This window comes from Phaethon lepturus, unplaced genomic scaffold (assembly GCF_000687285.1).
Source record: "Phaethon lepturus isolate BGI_N335 unplaced genomic scaffold, ASM68728v1 scaffold21613, whole genome shotgun sequence".
Taxonomy (NCBI): domain Eukaryota; kingdom Metazoa; phylum Chordata; class Aves; order Phaethontiformes; family Phaethontidae; genus Phaethon; species Phaethon lepturus.
The window spans coordinates 43,081-63,118 of NW_010530027.1; the positions used below are offsets into that span (position 1 = coordinate 43,081).

Sequence of the window (20,038 nt, forward strand, 5' to 3'; positions counted from 1 at the left end):
TATTTTTTCTACTAAGGTTGAAATACTGTAGATTTAAGCCTGGAGGAAATGATAGCTAGAGTTAAAAATAATTTTGGTGTACTCTGAAGAGACTGCTGGTGGTCTTTTATCCTTGAATGCCTTTTTGTTAAATCTTTTAGTTTCATCCCATAAAACTTGTTAAAAACCAGGACTGAAAGAAAATTTGTATTGTATTCATAACCAACCTTTCTGAAGCAATTTTGTTCGGAGTACTGCAGTCTGAATTCATGGAAGTCAGTGAAATGACTGATAACTGGCGATAGGATCTCAGCATTGACCTTGGCCGTCCTACTCTCTTGTCATCAAAATCTGGCTACAGAGTGGAAAAGAGAAACACATTCTATCAGACAACTTTGTGTGAACCTCACTTCATCCCTTTTCACTTGGTCTTGAAGACAGCACAGATGTTTTAACATTTGCCATGACAGAAGTTATTTGCTACCATTAATTACTGTGATTGTTTCTTCTGTCTGGATACGCTTTTACTCTAAGACCTCTCAAACTCAATGATACAGTGAGTTGCTAAATAAACTAGAATTAACATAATTAACTTTATGTTTGAAAAAAGTTAAAGAAACAGTGTGTGCTGATCTCACTTTGAAGAGACCTAGGGCACACCATTAAAGCACTTCCTTAGGTAAATAGATTTAGTTAGCCCTTGCTGCAAGACTAATCATTCTTTGTCTTCAATACAACAGTTTCTTGCCACCCCTATGTTAATAGAGTCTTTTTGAATTGTATGTTTGCAAATGTTGGACAAAATTAGCATCTCCCTAACAGCCAGACAGGAAGAGCAGGAGGATTCTCCAGGTCATGTATCCATATTGCACAAAGCCATATATGCTGCACCATATCTCTCTGCAAAGCTTGAAGTTGATATATTCTGCAGCGCAAGGAGAAAAAGGAGATTTCACTCCAAATCTTCCTGAAGAAGATTTAGCTATCATGGTGGAAATATTCAGCTTAATGCTGATGGTTATTTAGGCTTTGCAGCCTGGTACAATGTTAAGTGAAACAACCTGACTTATTTCCAAATGTTTTCCTGCTACTTTTGTTGATACAGTGGGGACAAGAATCACATTTCTTGGCTAATTCTGTAACTGTTTTCTTTTTTCAAGAGGTGACTTCTGGATTCTAAAATTGTAGAGTGCAGTTAGCTCTTCTCTTTTTCTGCATTGAGCATGCCTCCCTCTAGTTAGCTCATTGCAACGTCATGATGAGAGGGCAGGTTTTTGAGAATTTCCCAGTGCGTGCATACGATAAACTACTTTTCCAGCCTACTTCAATTTCTATCCTATAAACAGGATATTAATTACTTAAAAAAAAACCCATTTCATATTAAAGTAGAGAGTTTCATTCTTATTATCCAGAAAATATTAAAAATTCATGCATAATTTCGTATGCCAAATTCCCAAACACCTTGCTTCTGGTGTCATTTCTCACTAAGATTCTGATGTGCAGCAGACAACCTGGAAACATTTGTAGTTTCAAGAATTATTTTCAAGTGTTTTGCAGAGTTCACATGCAGTCAGTTTACATGCTGCTCATACTTTGAATGGGCAGAATCTTGTGATAAAGACACAACAGCTGCATAACTTTTTCTTTTAACAAAAAAGCTCAGGCCAGCCACCAGAGTGAGTCTGACATGGTAAAACGGCAGTAGTGCCACTCACAAAGCACGTTCTCTACTCTTGCAGAATTTTAAACAGGCTGCTTTTTTTAAGTCCTGATCTGTAAGAGTGCTGAAGGGTTCAAGCATAAGGCAGGATTGCTAACTGTGGATTACAGTCTTGATTATTGCAAGGATGGTGGCATGGGTCTGAAAATAAGAAAAACATACTGAGATAAACATGTAGAATTTTCATCATGTACATGTGTAACACAGCACAATATCCAAAGTTTCGGTTAGAAACTTGCTACTTTTTCCCCTACAACAGAAGAAATAACTCCTTTCATGAAATCATCAACACTGAAAGCAACAACGTAAAATAATTTCGAAAGCAACTGGTGTTTAATCCCAAAAACCAGCCAACATCATTCTTGCAAGTCTGTGCCAGCTCAAGTAGACTATTTTAATTGTCTGGAGTGTTTGTCTCTAGAAGTTATCCTTCAATTCCCATATATTTCAGTTTGGTCTCAACTAATATTTATAATATTATATACATGATAGGTTTTACTTCACAATACAGCTGGAAGCAGCTAGCACAGAAAGACATCAATTGCAGTTCAAAGCCCTAAACCACTAAAAAACTACAAAGAGGAGAAACATGAAAATTTGCTTTTACTTCCTTAATAAGGTGGAAAAGAACTGCAATTTTAATAGACATAATAAAATACTCCAAATCCTCCGGAATGAGGAATACTTTATAGGTCAGAGAACTGAATCAACTCTTTGACTGTAAAACTCAGGTCTTACTACCTTCAGATCACAAGAAAACCCACAAGCAACAGAAGTTTAGTAAGTGTTTTTGTTTAGAAGAACAAAACATGTATTATGTAAAAAGAAAGTGCGGGAGAGATTAAAATGAGAGCAATACCAATTCTCTGGCTCCGTATTGTTTTTCCACTTTAACTTTTAGATGCTTGAAACATTCCTCCATACGGTCATGGAAAGGGCGAAGATTATCAGAAACTCTTCTTTCATGAATTTTAATTCCAGCCCCAAGGAAAGGTATCTTGAAGAGGGGGAAAAAAAGAAGCAAAAAAGTGAAATATTAAACTGGGTCTGACAACCCCTCTAACTCCATTTAAAGTATCTGCTAAGTCAACTGCAAAACTCTTACTGTGACTGGCAGACAGATCTGTCAGTTGATCTCAGCTTTTAGCAGCAACTACAAGATGGAAAGGGTTCTTGAAAAATGAGCTTGACCAGTAAATTTTGAGAATGTTGGCTGCCTCACAGTGACTGTTTTCTCTCTTCTATGTATTTGAATGTTAATCCCTTATGAGATTAAACATACCATGTGAGAGTTTAAAAAATTAGAACTACTAGTCCACCTGCTTATGAAAGTGCCTGCCATATTTTATAAGAAAGAAGGCAGGGATGAAAAAATATCCAGGTAGGTTCCAGACTGGTGGTTTCAACTCTTCTCTTTCAAACAGAGAACTAATTGACTGAGAAAGGCTTAAATCAATCTGCTGGGGGCTTAATCGTGTGATCACTTTGACAACTGCTGCAGCAGTTTAATAGGTTCATGCCTGGTTACTGAAGGTGACCTCTTCCTTTCTCCTTGGTTTTACTCTGCAAGCTTCCTCTGTACTCCCCACATCTCGAGAAAAGTTCAGTAAGATAATGCTTCAATACAAAAATGAACCACTTGAGCCCTGAACAGAGGCAGCTTGCTCTAACCAGTCTGACATTGCTCAATTTTACCCCTGTGCTTTTCTTTTTTGCTGCTCATCCTTTAGGCTGGGGTCAGTGAGAACTAAACAAAGGTGTTGAAATCGCCAATTATTCCTACTAGAGTACTAGAAAACTAGAGTGGAAAAATGGTACATAACAAGAGTTTTTAAAAACTAGGGGAGGGGGGAAGTGTAGATACCTACTCCCTTAAAGGAGTACACTTGATAAAAAGGTTAGGAAAAGGTTTATCAGTTCATTAAATACCTCCCTCCACTTGAATTTCTTCCAAAACCCTTCTTTTTCAGAAGGAATGGCTTGCTTACCAAAGTAAATAAATTGAAAAAATCTTACAATGAAGCCACTATGATAGTAATACTACCTTTCTAATCCCTCCCCCCTACAATGCTTTCCTTTGCTATTATATTGCTACTATCATCTTTGCTGTTATATTGGTGTAATTATATCTAGTTAAAAGCAAAAAACCCAAATCTTATCGTCAAAGATAATGGACAGCACACTTTGACATGCTGTTTATTTAATAACAAACATATTCACAAGGAGAAACTTTGTGGTGCTCATCTTTAAAGTATAAAGATATTTCATTACTCTTCAGTTTTTGAAGATGGTGATTTACGAGATTTATGCAATGTACTTTTAGCTACCCTCTGCCAGTAACCTTTTCTGACTGCTTTACCACTGACTTTTAGCTATTTTACATTAATGTTTGGGGCTTTTTTGTAAAATCCACTTGGATTCAACGCTTCCCTTTTGTGTTGTGACCCTACAGATGCTGTTAATACTGTATATATCTGTCCCTCCCATTGACCTGATGATATGTTATGGAAGTTCAATTTCAATATGACTTTTAAAGACATGGTATTAAAGCCCATCCATTACAGACAGATCTGTTTGTCCTCTTCAGAGAGATGTACAGGGTTAGATATAAATTACCACTTTAGTTCCTAATGCCAGATGGTATTACAGTCAATTTATACCACTACATTCACTGAGTACTTCTGATGGTCAGAAAGCAACCACATACAGAGCCTGTGTTGGACAACGATACAGGAGAAAGCTGTAAAGGTTGGTGACTCAAACTAATAACCAAACTGAGATGAATCAAAACGAAACAGGAAGAAACTTAAAAAAATTAAGAAACTAGTAGAAAAAAAAGATACGATAAAACCATTGGGAATACTCATTTCAAGGCTGAGAGAGGAATAAATGGTTAATTCTGGCTGCTTCTTGTCTATGAAACAAAGATACTATCGGCCTGTCATAGGAATGGCATAAGATTAAATCAATGAGGAAGAATTTATTTAGCAAGTTAATACAAGGAGAGACATGGAAGATGACAAGAAATAGTTCGACCCATTCATTTCTGATAGTAAAATTCCAGATTAACTCTCACTATTTCATAACACCCCTCTTGAAAGGGAGATCACTCTATTATGCCTTGATATAGTAATTAGTATGCCCGTTCATTTACACAGCAAACAGTTCTTTCTCACTTAAATCATCTACACTTCAGAGGACTTAGCAGTTAGCTGTTTCTTAAACTACCTCTGTGCAAGAATTTAAGTCTCTTCTCTCATAGTCATTCATTTTGGCATATGTATCGATGGCAGTATTTTCTATTTGGACTAGATAATGGAAACAGAATTGATAATTTCTGAGGTCATGTTATTCTTCCCTCCATTATCATAACAAATGCTTAGGTCGATGAAAAAAGCCATTTTCCCTTGAATCTCAGCAAAAATAAGAGTCTTTTCTGCTACCATCTCCTGTAGGTGCATTTTCCTCTTTGAGAACAAAAGGCTTCTGCAGGTTGGTTGGCTTATTGTATGTACGCTAAAAATAAAAAAAAAAGAAATAACCTTGGTGCTGCTTGTATAGGCAGAATATTCAGTTTTCCTCTGGAGATATAGGTTAAAAACATTTTCTAATGGTCTTCCATGCTATTTGTCACACAAAAGACCTGTAGCAGCAATCTTGAAGGGTCATTGAGCATGAAAATAACTCCTGTGAGCACCTGGCATTCCATTAAGTTTTCTAATGCAAAAAAAAAAAAACCACCACCCCCACAAACAACAACAATGAACACGCACCTCTAGGAAAGAGTTACTTCCCAAGAGAATTTCTGACATTTGCAAATGCTTGTTTTCCCAGCAATTAATGAAGTCCTTATGACTTCGGTCATGCTCTCAGTTTTGTCTCCAAGAATGCAACCTGAGTTTGAAATTCTGGCTCTTTTAACCGTAAACGTAGTCCACTATATGTGGCTTCTGATAAACTGTTCCAAATCATGTGTTCTACAGAGCACTTTTCTGGCCTGCTGCTTTCCCTAGGATGTAAGGAGATACATGGGTAATTCCTTTGATTCTGCTAGCATTTCATCTGACTTGGAACACACACTTGATGATGATTCTTCTCAGGAAGTAAGATACAATTTTTGTGACTAAGCCATTTCTCCAGTTTAGGCACAGATTTTAAAAAACCTGAAGGACAGGATCACTTAGATCCCCAAGAATGTTTTACCACATGCCACATCAACAGGTAAGGAATTATTGCTATGCTGTTTTGTCAGTGATCTTAGTGGGTTAGTAATGTAATACATACTTCTGGTTAGGCACACTAAAATGGAAGGAGTTGAAGTCCTTTTTCCTACTTAAGGGATACTATTAATATCTAAATAGGATAATAAATAGATAATCCTTTTACAACTATACATGCTCTGAAACAGAAGGTTTAGAACAGTCTAAGAGAGACTATTTTACTATGAGTACCTTTTAAAAAAAAATACTATGAATTCATCACAGAACTAGACAGGAGGTTTGTAACAAGAATCTTCTTATTCTTCTACCCTCCCCTCCTTTGGGGAAACAGTAAACAAACAAAAAGACAAAAAAACCCACCACAAAGACACCCTGGTAAAAATGACACGATCATCTAAATGCTATGTTCTCCTGCTAGAAAGGAACAGAAAAAGAGAAAAAAGGAATAGCTGATGAAGCCTTAGATGACCGCTGTCAGTACGAAGTTACCTGCCAAGCAATTAGATCTTTGAGCCTATTCAGCTTTTCTTGATCCTCTGGATGCTCTCTGATATATTCTTCTGTAAAGAAAGCCTTAGACAAAAAAAACATAGTTCAGTCTATAATTTCAACAGGTAAAGATATCAGTGATTACTCCATTTACTCCAAATGGTGACCATAATATTGGTTATCAAATAAGAGAGACATATGCTCCTTAACCAGATACTGCTAGTGCTAATTCCTTATTGTATCAGTTGAGAAGAGAGGTGCTCTTTTTTGTTAAAAGATACTCAGTTTTTATCCAACACTTCTGAGTTTGAGACACTTACTATGAAACCCAATTATTGTTTGTGTTTAAGCTTGCACTGAAATAAAAAAGGCACAAATTTGCTGTATCAGAATTTACATTGATACATGATCATTTTATTCAAGTACTCTGCTTACTGACATTAGCCAGTGTTATACAATAAAGAAATTGAACTCTTTCAAAGATAAGTAGAGCCAGATATTGCATACAGACTGCCTTTTGCTGCCCAAAGATTTTATCTCCCATGTACAAAAGAAGAATGTAGCTATTCGTCCCTGACTGCCAAATATCTAAACAAATGATACTTTAGGGCTAAGAGCATAAGTCATATTCCTCCAGAATGTCATGCTTACTGCATATAATTTATGCATGCACATATATAAATATATACATATATATATATGGCATCTTTTTAGCACTGTCCAAGTCTATCTGACATGCTGAGCCCACTAAGCAAGGCACATGCTTTTCATGAAACGACAGGCAGAAATAACAGAGCTCTACAGCTGTGGAGTAACCCACATTCATTTTGCTCTAAAACTTTAATAGTTTAGAATTTAAATTTACATGAGTTTTTAACATTCCTGCCTTCTTCCCACGCCCGTCTTCACAAGGTGGCCATAGGGACAAATTTTCAGTTTTTATTTGTAGTCGCATCTTTCAACAACAAAACCTTCTGTGCAGAATGGCTGCAGTTGCTGAGAAAACCTGATGACAATTTAATTGATAGCCCACGTCTAAATACTCCAGACCTACTGGAGGATAAACTTGATTCATTTACTCCAGACTAAACCTTTTGATGTGAGAGCCTATTTCATTACAAAAGGCATATCTTGTCTCACATGTATATGAAAACCCTCATAACTGCAATTAATATTGAGCTTCAGTTACTCTAGTTTGCTAGTTTCTGCTTTCAAAGACAGATGTGACCAGGATACAAGGACCTCTTAATCGGTGGAGTTATGACTTTCATATTCCCAGTCCACATTCCACTGCCACTTTAAACAAAGTATGTGGTAGGGTTATGAAATAATATATCTGAATACGCTCTTCGCATTGACTTAAAAGCTCTTACCTTCTCATATTTAGCAAAACCACCCATAACAGCTGGATCAACAATCCCATTCAGAAGCATAGAAAGTGGATTAATAGGAAGGTTCTCATCACTCTGGTATTGGTTAATCATCATCAAAATTTTTTCATTCGTCGTGGACATAGTCTCAATAGCATTCTCTAAAGGACTAATTGTAGTCTATAAAGAAACAAAAGACTTCTAAGGTTTATAAAGACATAAAAAGGTCATTTTCGTTTTGTAAAACTTCATGTATGTGAACAATATTCTTACAATTCATGAAACCAACACAGATTTGTTCAACTCTCTTAGGACTTGGTCCTGAAAGTATAAATCATATGTAGGAGATACTGATCCCAGCAGTAGAAAGATAAAACACAAGTAGTAACAGTTTTGTATGTATAAAACCAAGTAAATAACAATAGCCTTGGGTGATAAATTCGCAAACTATTTTGTACATGAGAATTCATGTAGATACATGTTTTATGGGTTCTTAGCATGTTAATACACACCTGTGACATGGAGACAACCTCAAACCATCGTAAAATTCCAGGAAGTTTGTATGCTGTAACAAATGATGTTCTCTCAATCCACATAGACTATTAAAAAAAGATAGCAGGGAGAAAATGGTACTTCAGGATTTAAACTTTAATATTTTCTGCCTTCTGAAATGTCAGTGAAAAGCACATAGAAAACATAGGCACACTTTTGCATAAAAAGACACTGCAAAATGACTCTAGCACAGCAATTTGCACAAATCATTTTTCTGATTTCAGATTAGGTCTGCTTCAGGCACTAAGCCTGCACAAAGTAGAGGAAAAAGAAAATTACCCTTGAATCTTTTAGTATTCCTATTTTTGCCATTACAGCTTGAATGACTGTGACTAAATGACCTACTCTCACCTCTACCCAGATTAAAATTCCTCCACTTCTGAAATGTATTTCTGCAATTAAAAACAGGAATAGCCATATAATGACTTGCCAGCATTCTTACTCCCCCCCGCCTCCCCGCCCCCGCTTTCTTTTTCCTCTTCTGAACAAGACTAGCTGTTGGTATTTAAAATGCCACTTGCTCATTTACCCTACTGCTCCTTATTTTACCAATATCGGCTTATCGAAACTGCTAGTACTGAGAAATATAGTAATGAATCCAATGAAGATATACTCCAACTATCCCAATTTCTACCTATGTGAAGTAAGTATGCATATTATCTATTGTCATCTGCAATGAAAACATTAATGACTTAATTTTTGTAAAACCATTTCAATGTTTTCATGACCAACTACAAAATGGTCTTCATGACAAACTACAAAATATCAGAGATCTGTAAAATTAAGATATAGAAACTTACCACATTTTTATGCATTGAAACAGAAAAATAATTTATGGCGTTGCAGATTTCATAGAATATTTGAACAATGAAGACTATTTCTCAGCATTACACCATTATACATGGGAATAAAAATGACATAGGTAGTACTCTAGCCTGTCAAGATTTCACAGGACTGATGAAAGCAGACAACACACACCTCTCATTGCCAAGCTGGCAGCTAACAGAAGTGGTGTAAACTACGAGAGGCAAACCATTTGGTATGTATTTACATGTCATCTTGTTTCGTAACGAAAATCTGTACCAGAATATGTTTACCTCCAATTGAAACAAGTACATATGCAGGAGTAGCACTGAAATAGAGAAATCTTATGTTCATTTTTTTGAACCAGATCCTAAAGTTACCGTGTCTGTAATGAGTAATCTAAGACTAAGACTAAGAAAGGATCTAGATCAAAATTAAGTCACAGCTACCAGAACTGCATCCATCACCCTGTCATTCATTTACTTACAGCAAATTCATTTTCAGGGTCAACAGATCCTTTTCTGACTGGTCTTGAATAGTGGAACCGGTGCACATTGTTGGATTTATAAAAACTGAAAGATTTAAAAAGGAGAATTGTAAAATACAGAATTCAGAAATTTATGGATCTTGTTATCACAGTGAAATATTTCATTTTTAGTCAGTTGAGTTTTTGATTAAAAGCAAATGTACTGCTCAGAAAAAAAGCACTGAAAACTCAGGAGACAACTACTTTATCTATAAGTAAGGGTCCACACACAGTATTTTACAAGTATTAAGCTTCAGCTTGTGACTGGGAATAATTTCCAGGTATAAAAATTCCAGAACTTCCAGATTAATGTTAAGAAGTTGATTAAGTTCTGTAGATTAAGTTGATCTATAGAAGAAGGCCCAGGAAAGACTTTTTACTTCCCTGTATTCTTGCTGAGCATGCACACTGCTTGCCTGTTTTATAATGGCATACAAAAAGGGTATATTTTGTTAAAAATAACTGACTGAACAGCGTGGATATATTCACCTGGACTGAAATACATGTGTTTTTCATCCATGGGGCATGCCAAATTAGTTTAGTAATGTCTAACAATTCTGCTCACAAAGCAGAACAACAGTTAGTAAACTAAACACATGAATTCATTAATAATAACTTCTTGTGATAGATAAGAAAATGTATATAAACACTTGTAGAAGGGGATAGCAATGTAAAAAAATCTATGGCAAATTCCTGTTATGGTCTATTCTGTTTAGCTAATGAATCATTCTCAATCACTGTGAGCACATATTTCCACTAAACTCATAATCACTCAGCTTTTAGTACTGGCTAATTTAAAAGAACATCGATTGCACAGTTTTGGCTAAGTATTTTGCTGTCCACAGCAAAAGACCTCCTTTTGGATTTTAGTTTTTGTTTTAAAGATGAATAAAATTTAAAGCCGTGTTAAGTAAAAGCTACTTTTGCAGATCAAGGAAAAAAAAAACCCAAACCCTCAGAAATATCTTACACTAAAACCAAGCCATGTTTTGGAAGCCTAGAGAGACAAATAAATGGAGAGACCCCAAACAGTTGAGCTAAGCAAACTTCTGGTACGTTAGTTCACAGGAACTTATGATTTCTGATCCATCTTCACCAATAAGGAAAAGAAAGTGGAAAATACTGCCATACCATGTCAGATCACTTTGTACGGTTCCATCTGAAAGGGCAGATACTTTGAAGGTCTTTGACAGAACAAATGCATTGCCACCAATTAATGTAACTAAAATTAAAAATCCAGTAAAGCACACTCATAAAAACAAATCTCTAAGACCGACCAGATGAAATTAGCAGTTTGGTTGAATTCTGCACCTGAGACAAACAATTGGAAAAATCTCCCATATGACAAGAGATTGTGGAGCACTTTGCTGAATAAAACTGTTACAAGTTCAAAATGTGTCTGGAACTACACTGAAATCTAGTCAAGCAGGACCAGATTTGTAAGCTGTCTTTCAGTTACTGATGTTAAAATTAATTCAAGTTGAAATGGGGACCACAGTTCATTATTTTTTTCATTTGTTTTAATCTTTTAGTACAAGACCTGTGTTTCTATCTGGTTTATTTATTTCGGTGTATGTGGGGAGCTGATTGTTGTTTTTCCACTCTGAATCAACTGCAATTTCAGTAAAGATTCTATAGAGAAGGCTGCAGATAAAGGTGACATCTAGTTTGAATCCAGCTGTGGAACAGTTAGAAATGAACTTGTCTCAGCTGATAAAAAGAAGTCTTCTGTCTTCAGTCGCTTTCTGCAAAGTCGTAATACAAGTGTTGTTAAAGGGTTTAGTCTGAACCTTTGTTTGTTTAAGTGTGAAGGCATTGCAAAGCCTCTCTTGGATTAAAAAGGCAGTTACCTCAGTTTACCTGTACAAATTTTAGCTTAAGATGCCTGTTTTAACCAGTTTCAGTTAGGGAGATAGTCATACCTTGTGCTTTCACCAGGCACTGACAAGAATATATACAAGAATATGTCCTGCCTTAACTAATGGTGCTTGTACCTTTTGCTGTCCTTAAGTTACAAGCTAACAAATATTATCTTGAAATTTTTCGTTGAGATGTTAGTGGTAACAACAGCTTTTATTGACCATGTTTGCAACCATATAAATCATAGAAAGGTTTTAATTGGAAGGGACCTTTAAAGATCGTCTAGTCCAAGTCCCCTGCCGTAGGGAGGGACATCTTTCACTAGACCAGGTTGCTCAAAAGCCACGTCCGACCTCCCCTTGAACACTTCCAGGGATGAGGTGTCCACAACTTCTCTGGGCAATTTGTTCCAGTGTCTTACGCCCCTCATAGTAAAGAATTTCTACCTTATATCCAATCGAAATCTACCCTCTTCCAGTTTAAAATCATTGCCCCCCATCCTGTCACTACAGGCTGTGGTAAAAAGTCTCTCTCCAACTTTCTTACAATCCCCCTTATATATTGATGGATTTGGAGCCAAAAATCTCACAAGCCTGAAGTCAGCCAATATTCCAGTAGGTTCAGTATGCAGTTTTGGTGTCAGCTATTAGAATGAACCATCACTTCTCACACATGTAGCCAGAACACTTAATTAGGAGCATGTAATAAGTTCAACCTGTTCTACGTGGGCTAGGAGTTCAGAAATGTTAGCCAGTCTGTTCTCAGAATACTTTGGACAATTAATTTCCTTTATTCCTTTACAAAATCCTGACCATAGTATCAATGGAAACCATTTTACCACTGTGTGTTTTGCACTTGGCAAGAAGTCATAACAAGATCCTGTTGTATGACAGCCTTCAACTCAACCATTCTCATACTGCCAGTCACCTCTCTCCTTCATTTGTCTATGAACCTCTGCTGAAAACTCAGGAACTTGCACTCAAAGCACCTCCCCTCCATAACCATACACTATTCCTGAAGTGGTCAATGGGTAGATGTTCTTCCATGGAATTCCTAGGGAATACATGTCAGTAAACTAAGACAATAAAAGCTCTAAGATTCATTGGCAAATGACCAAGTTCACAAAATAATGACTGTCTAATTTAGGAATATGGACTTTCATTATATTTTCCATTACAGAAATTCACTTACTTTATAATTTGATCAGGTACTGCCTTATTTTTGAATCTAGGTTGCTCCTCCAGGACTGGCTGCACTGTAAAACACTGGATATCTGAAATCGTGAAAGTTAAGGGCATGTTATTAACTATCAGTATGAAATATTGTATGCTGTGGGGGAAATTAAAAAAAAAAACAAAACAAAAAAAAAAACAACAACAGACACACATTTCCTGATAAAAAATCTGCAAGGTTCAGCATTTCATTTGTGGAGCTTTTGTGGACAAGAAAGGAAAAATCCACGAATAGTAACCAGTGAATATATATTAATATTGATTTTGAGCTGCATATTTTTTTTATTTACTGAGCTTGAATATCTGTAGCTGAATTTATCACACCGAATCATTCATTAAATTTTAAAGCCAAACTTACAAAAATAACATCTGATGTTAACAGTTTCACTAACAGTTTCACTATTTAGCTTTAGGCATGTATAACGTCATGATGTTTCGCATTTCAACACTGAAAACTGTAATTGAGCAGCCCTTTACCTGAGATTTCCTTTTTCTATGCAAATGTTATTTTAAAATCTGAATACTGTGTTTGTAAATAAATATATTCTTACGTATGTCAGTATATTTGAAACTCTTGCCCACTGGTAAGATTCTGTAGTTTTTTCCAAAGTGCATCTCCTGTTAGTTGCAAATAGACTTGAGCAAAGTCTACTTTAAGAAAGCACTGAAGCATATGATCTCAAAAAAAAAAAGTTAAGACACAAGACAGACTTATGAGAGCTTGGCTCCCAAGCTTAATGTACTATTTTACACAAGCCTGTAATACTCTGCTTCAGTCCCAACAGTGTAAAAGGAAAGCAGTATTCCTTTTCTCCAGCAGGTTCCACCAGAACAGACTCAAGAGAGCATATGAAGTGTTACAGTATTACCTTGAAAATTAACAAAGGAAAATGAACACATGAAAAAAAAGGTCTGATACAATGAAGTGATCTCATATCTGCTCAGCCAGTAATGATTTAAATCAGAGCATGAAGAAAAAGAGAATGTGTGCAAGCAACTGTTAGAGTACTTCCAAACAAGAATCCTTTAAGGCATTCTAAAAGGTGGTTAATTATGTTTATGAGCTCATTTTCCTAGGAAAATTTCTGAGAGTGACATAAGGTATATTATCTTGCCAAGAAATGCAGGTGATACCCAAATGCACTGCCAGTCAGAACAATGTTCAAGGAAGACATGAATTTACTATCAAGACACAACAGCTGCGAATGTGAGGTAATAGATGATTTTCTGCTTTAAACAGGCAATTCAAGTTTTCATCACTGTTTTTGCCATTTGAAGAAAATAAAGGTAAACCATGTATGAACTTGAACGACTTTTCTTCACCAAAAAGGCTGTCAAGCGTTGGAACAGGCTGCCCAGGGAAGTGGTTGAGTCACCATCCCTGGAGGTATTTAAAAGGCGTGTAGATGTGGTGCTTAGGGACATGGTTTAGTGGTGGACTTGGCAATGTTAGCTTTATGTTGGACTCAATCTTAAAGATCTTTTCCTACTTAAATGATTCTGTGTTTCTATGATGACTGAGAGAGACAGACTCCTTAGAATTGTGAGAAAAACAAGCGCAAACATCTTAAGAATAAACCATAAAAGACATGCAGGGCATAAAAGTAAAACTGCAAGCTGAGCTCCACATCAATGAACTTTCATCCTTTTTAGGAAATGATTCTTCGACACAGATAAACTCTTGCTGAAAAACAAGGTTTCCGCAGCCCACCTGCATTCTGTAATCTCCACATGTTCAAGGATACATTGACAAGGAGAGTTTTTCACATCCTCTCCAGGTGCTGAGGTGGTGTTCATCTTCTCTGCGCTGGGAAACTGGCTCATCAGCTGTGCCTGGAAATCCTCTCTCCTCTCATATTCCTTCCCACGATAGATGAATACTTTGTTCTGCAAGGAATAAATAGCTGTTTTCTTGGGCTCTATGATGCTGAGGCAGAAGTTACAGATGCATGTTTATCAGTACAAAGGCACAATGGGGTCTCCAAATTTTGGAATGAGTCATACAGCTTTCTGAATGTTAATTAACTGTAAAGCAAGATAACCCTTTGACCAGGTGCTGGAATGCAGCACTGACTCTCCGGAGATGATACTTTATGCTGTCAGATAGAATGAAGATAAACTGGCATCACCACTGACGATGCTCCTGTAGAGCAGAATAAAATCAGAATGGGACATAAGAGAAGTAGTGAAATTCCTTTTCTTCTTGTCTGTCAAGTGTAAGGATTTGCTTTCAGATACATTCTGGGTCCAGGTTTCACAGCTTTCTAATACCAATATATAGGATTCCTCTACCTACTCCTTCTCCTTGGTATTATGAAATGTCATCATTTACAATACAGTCTATCCCTGTGGTTCAGTTTGCTTCATGTAACAGGATACTTCTATAACACCAGAAACAAAAAAGTGTCATGCTTCCTTTGGTGTAATATTAGCATACCTTTTCACTATTTTTTCCAATGTTTTCAAGGCAACCTTGACCTTTAAAACTGGGAAAGAGAGGTCAAATTCATAGTCTATCCACATTCCAAACACTATGTACACTTCTTGTCCTATCATCTCATGAACTAGAAAATGGCAAGCAAGGGAGCCAGGATGTTAAAACATATGGAATGGTTGCTGTGGAAGCAATGTTTAAACAAACCAAGACTATAGGAGAACAGTATGTCATGAGTGGCATGAGGAAGGTGAATAAAGAGCAACTGTTCAGCCTTTCTGTAAGAACTAGTGTAGAGAAATCAGAAGACAACAAAAAGTCAACAGTAAACCTCCAATACACAGAGTTGTGTACTGTGAGGCCACAGCATGTTCTGGAGGGCATTGGTTCAGAAAGCAACTGGACAACTTCACTGTAGAACAATCCATGAAGGGCTAGAAAACAAAAGTGTCACCTCCAGCCCGGGAAGCTGTTTATCAGGGAATGTATACCAGGTCAATATCACTGCACACCTTCCCTGTATTATACTCTTCCCTACCCTACTGATCTACTGTTTCCCACTGTTAAAGACACAATATTCGGCTATAGAGTGCATTGGTCTGAAAAATACACTTTCTCCATTGGTAACGTATTGCAGTTGTAGCTGAGAGGCAATATAAACCTGAAACTCTTGTCAGTCCATGACAAGGTCCACTAAATACCAAGCTCACGTGAAACAGAATTTTGGATTTCATTTGAACACGTTAGTTAATGGCATTCTACTAGCTATCAATAATCCGTGTGAGAAATATGTGCCACAAGAGCTGCCCATACCAAATTACATCATACTGCTGCATTTGGCTCTCATATATCACCTTCATAGCTGATATATCTTCTAGTTTCTGCAATCAAACCAAGAGAAGGAATCAAATGTATCTGAAAACATGCATATCCTTACAAGTAACAAGTCAGATTCTGACTACCATCCTGCATCCAAGCAAAACTAAATCCATGGCAAATATCCCCAGAGACTCACTTGCATTAGGAAAGTACGCTCATATTTTTAGTAGCATATGAAAATAGATGAAACAAGTAAGAATTTAAACAGGTTTACCCTTAGAAATGTGGGGAATCCTTGGCCATAATATCCAACAGCAAAATAGTCTGGTTTAGGTCTCAGAATTTTCATGATGTTTTCATAGAACTTTGCTTGTTGAATCTGAAAGCAAAACCAACTGCAATTACTTCTGTTTGGGGTTTTTTTCCATTTATTTTTCAGCCTCTACATAGTACTATGCTACTGATAGCTACTACAGCTATCCATGGATATGCAAGATATCAGTTGTCAGTTGCCAAGCTATAGCATAATCAGTTAGCATGCACATGCATATGACACTGTTGTGGTATATTAAATATTGTTTACTTTTATATGCAAATATAATACCTAGCTAAATGTGCATAGCATCAACTTCAATTATTTGACCTCAGAATCAGTCTTACCCATAATTTACTAGTGTGAAAAGAAAAAAAGCAAGCATCAAATACTTTAAGCACTTAACCAATAACTGAAATAATACATTTGGAAAAACTCCCCGCCTCAAATGTTTTCTGAGGTATGGATCAGCTCAAGCTTTTCCCCTAGCACCATGTCAAGGGCTTAGAACAATGTCTTCCAGAAAATATTGTCATTTAGGTTTACTATTTTTATTTCCTGTGTTAAACCTATGAGACATGCAACACTGCAACTTAAACGGAATGGGCAAAAATACTGTCTTTATCTTTTAGTTTATGATAAAAGCAGAATTGATTGAGAAGAAAAGAAGCTTTCTTTAGACACAACACTGTTCAAGAACATCGTGTTTTGATTCCCATGGTTTCTTTGTGGAAGGCTCACGGATATCTACTAAATGAGCCCTAAACATTTGTTAACGATCATGCAAGTGTGGAATCTTGGGGATGGGAAAGAAGAAGGTATGTGGGGAAGGGGATTCTTTTTAGAGTAATTCCATTTTAATGAAAGCAAATAATTGAACATTTAATTCCTCCTTTAAAATCTTCCTTCTAGCCTTTGGACCTAGTTCTAATTCCTTGTGATGTATTACTTCCCCAGTCCCTGATTAGGACAGAATTCTTTAGGCTTGTCAAGATTCAAGTACCTAAAATTTAAAGAAAAATTTCAGGGAAAAAATGCATCCAGGTGCTTTTTCTACACTAAAGCAGTACAAAGGCCTCAAAAACCTGTTATACGTCTTCTGTCCACGGCGTTTAAATTGCACTAAGTGAGAACATGTCTATCTCATCTACAGAAGTTTCAAAACACCTCAATATGCAGATGTCCATGCAACTTTAACCAACAATTCTTCATGAAACTCTACTTTACCACCGGATTGTTACAATAAAACATAGCAACTCTTTGACAAATGAATTAAAAATGAGTTGTAGACAACAAGCTCATAAGCAGCTCTATCATTTGATAGCTCAGAAGTAATAATTTCTGTGACTGAAATAATTTGAAGACCTCTATATAATCTTACCAGGTTTTGACTTAGAAGTTCATAGTCAAAAACTTCCTTTTCATATTGCTCTGCAAGTTCTTTGCATAGAGATATGGCTTCTTCCCACATCTGCAACGCAACCACATATTCAAAAAGTAAATGCAGTACCAGCAAACAAGTTTTTAATGCATCACTGTTTAACTACAGTTTTCTTGATTATGCTATATTTAAATTGCAGTCATTTATTAACTGCACATTTAGACTGGAAGACAAGGCAATCATAAACTTTAGGAAAGCAGATTAATCTAAAAAATAAAAAGTGTTTTATGGTTCATTATAGGAAGGAGTAAGTAAGCATACTTTATTCTTACAATAAGATAATAAAAAACACCTAACCTTCCAGATAGCTTAAAAAAGAAGAGTAAATCACTGAAGGTGCATAACATCCAGAACATACCCCACGCAGAGGATCAGTGTATGAGGGGACTGATGCCTGCCTGTCTTAAAAACAAACACACTTCATTTTACAAGAAATTCTGAAGCATACCTAATTCATAGGTAGCCTTGCATACGACAGCTCTCCTAGTCAGCAAAAAAATCACAAGGCCACTTGCCTTGGACTAGCAGCTTGTTTGCTACCACACAGCTTGATAGCTACCTCAGAAAATTACTGTGAGGAGTTACAGAGCTGCACTGGGAAGACTAGGACAGTTTTCTTATCTGCTATAGGTACTTAATGTATCCAGCACAAAAGTGCGTATAGAGTGCATATATATAGATGAAGTGCATATATATAAAGCATATAGAAACTCAAATTCCCCCTCAAAAGGGGTTTTCTGAACACCATTCTCTACTCGTATAAGGTCACTGGTGGCCACACACATATTATAACCATTTTTATATGGTGCCATGTAGAATCATGGGGTAGTTTGGGTTGGGAGGGACCTTAAAGGCCATCTAGTCCAACCCCCCTGCAGTGAGCAGGGACACCTTCAACTACAGCAGGTTGCTCAGAGCCCCGTCCAGCCTGACCTGGGATGTTTCCAGGGATGGGGCATCTGCCCCATCTCCTAGGGTAGGCAGTTCTGAACCTGATAGCTACGTTCAGCTGCCCGCAAGCCTCCTCTGGTGTATCTGAGGAGAACCCGAACGCTAGATAGATCAGGTGTCACGCGGATTTGATTATTCTGATACAGTGGGTGGAGACTGCTACACCAGAGTCATTTCAGATGCCAAAAAAACCCAAACCCCTGTGAGAAGTTAAAAATAGCACTGCATTTCCCTCCACAGTGCTGAAGCACAACAAACTTTCTATCTTCTGAATTACAGGAGCAACTTTCATGGGGGAGTCATGCCTTTATTTTGCAAGAAGCAGTAATGAATTGCCTTCCCCCTTCATACCTTTGGCTGACATAATGACTTAAGGGCCTTATTGGGTCAAAAGAGTCATTATCTGGCACCGCAGAATTTTTTCCTGCTTTCTTTTAGTCTTTTGCTTTACTTGAAAAAAATCTCAGCTTTAATGTCACTGTATTCATAGGCAATTTTATTAACTTTTTTTTTTTTTAAAGCTGAACTAAACCTGAGTACTGAACATAAAACGACTACATTTTAAGTTTGGAATGCAATTCTCAGACTTCTCTGAAACAAGTATGTCCATTTTGAACTCTCTGGTTTTTTGGGAGATAATGACCGAATGATTTAGAAGTGCAATCTGTGTAATCTGTATTCTCTTCCTAGTACAGGAAAGTCCATTCAACTTTTTTTATTATTTTATTACCGCCTGACAGACATGCTTGTGACCAGTATATACATTAGCCCTCTGTCTTTGTGAATGTGGTTATTGAAAGAACGTGTTCATAGAGCACAGATACACTCTGTGAATAAGCCTTCAGGACACAATTTTTACTTGACCCACATTTCAAAGAGGATTTCCTACACAAACACTTTATACAGAGCATATTCATTAAATACTACTGTACAAAGAGATGCGGCAGGGGGAAGAACTCGACAGACCTACCTTTCCTTTGTCAAAGTACTCTATGATCTTCTCATACAAATTCTCTTTCAAGTGTCGATAGGTCTGTGAACACTGGAACTCTGTTGACATGACTTGGGGTGCACACTGTTCATCTGACCACTGAGAATAAAAACACATTAAAAAACCACAATCCTGGAGTTCAACATTTCACACACGTGTCCCCCACCCCCAAGGCCCGGTCCCCTGGGCTCTTCTAAGTGGTTTTTCCTGGTCTTTTTTTACCATTCCACAAAGAAACTGGAAAAGGCACTGGGAATGTTTTCATTATCTCTTCAATCAAGCACTGTGTTTCAGGTGATAACCAGGACTAAACATAACATTTTAAAAACCCGTGTTC

The 20,038-nt window shown here is 36.9% G+C and overlaps 1 protein-coding gene across 1 annotated transcript in view; it reads right to left on the minus strand.

The window, feature by feature from the left end:
- The window catches only part of LOC104616174 (dedicator of cytokinesis protein 2-like), a gene marked incomplete at its 5' end in the record, with an annotated part of 46,363 nt that overhangs the window by 5,889 nt on the left and 20,436 nt on the right, over nucleotides 1-20,038 (minus strand). The window contains 11 exons of the mRNA XM_010284149.1: nucleotides 207-334; nucleotides 2,559-2,696; nucleotides 6,409-6,492; nucleotides 7,782-7,958; nucleotides 8,291-8,377; nucleotides 9,622-9,706; nucleotides 12,712-12,793; nucleotides 14,498-14,639; nucleotides 16,280-16,384; nucleotides 17,700-17,789; nucleotides 19,681-19,800. Coding sequence (XP_010282451.1) covers nucleotides 207-334; nucleotides 2,559-2,696; nucleotides 6,409-6,492; nucleotides 7,782-7,958; nucleotides 8,291-8,377; nucleotides 9,622-9,706; nucleotides 12,712-12,793; nucleotides 14,498-14,639; nucleotides 16,280-16,384; nucleotides 17,700-17,789; nucleotides 19,681-19,800 — 1,238 coding nt within the window. The remainder of the gene's footprint in view (nucleotides 1-206; nucleotides 335-2,558; nucleotides 2,697-6,408; nucleotides 6,493-7,781; nucleotides 7,959-8,290; nucleotides 8,378-9,621; nucleotides 9,707-12,711; nucleotides 12,794-14,497; nucleotides 14,640-16,279; nucleotides 16,385-17,699; nucleotides 17,790-19,680; nucleotides 19,801-20,038) is intronic.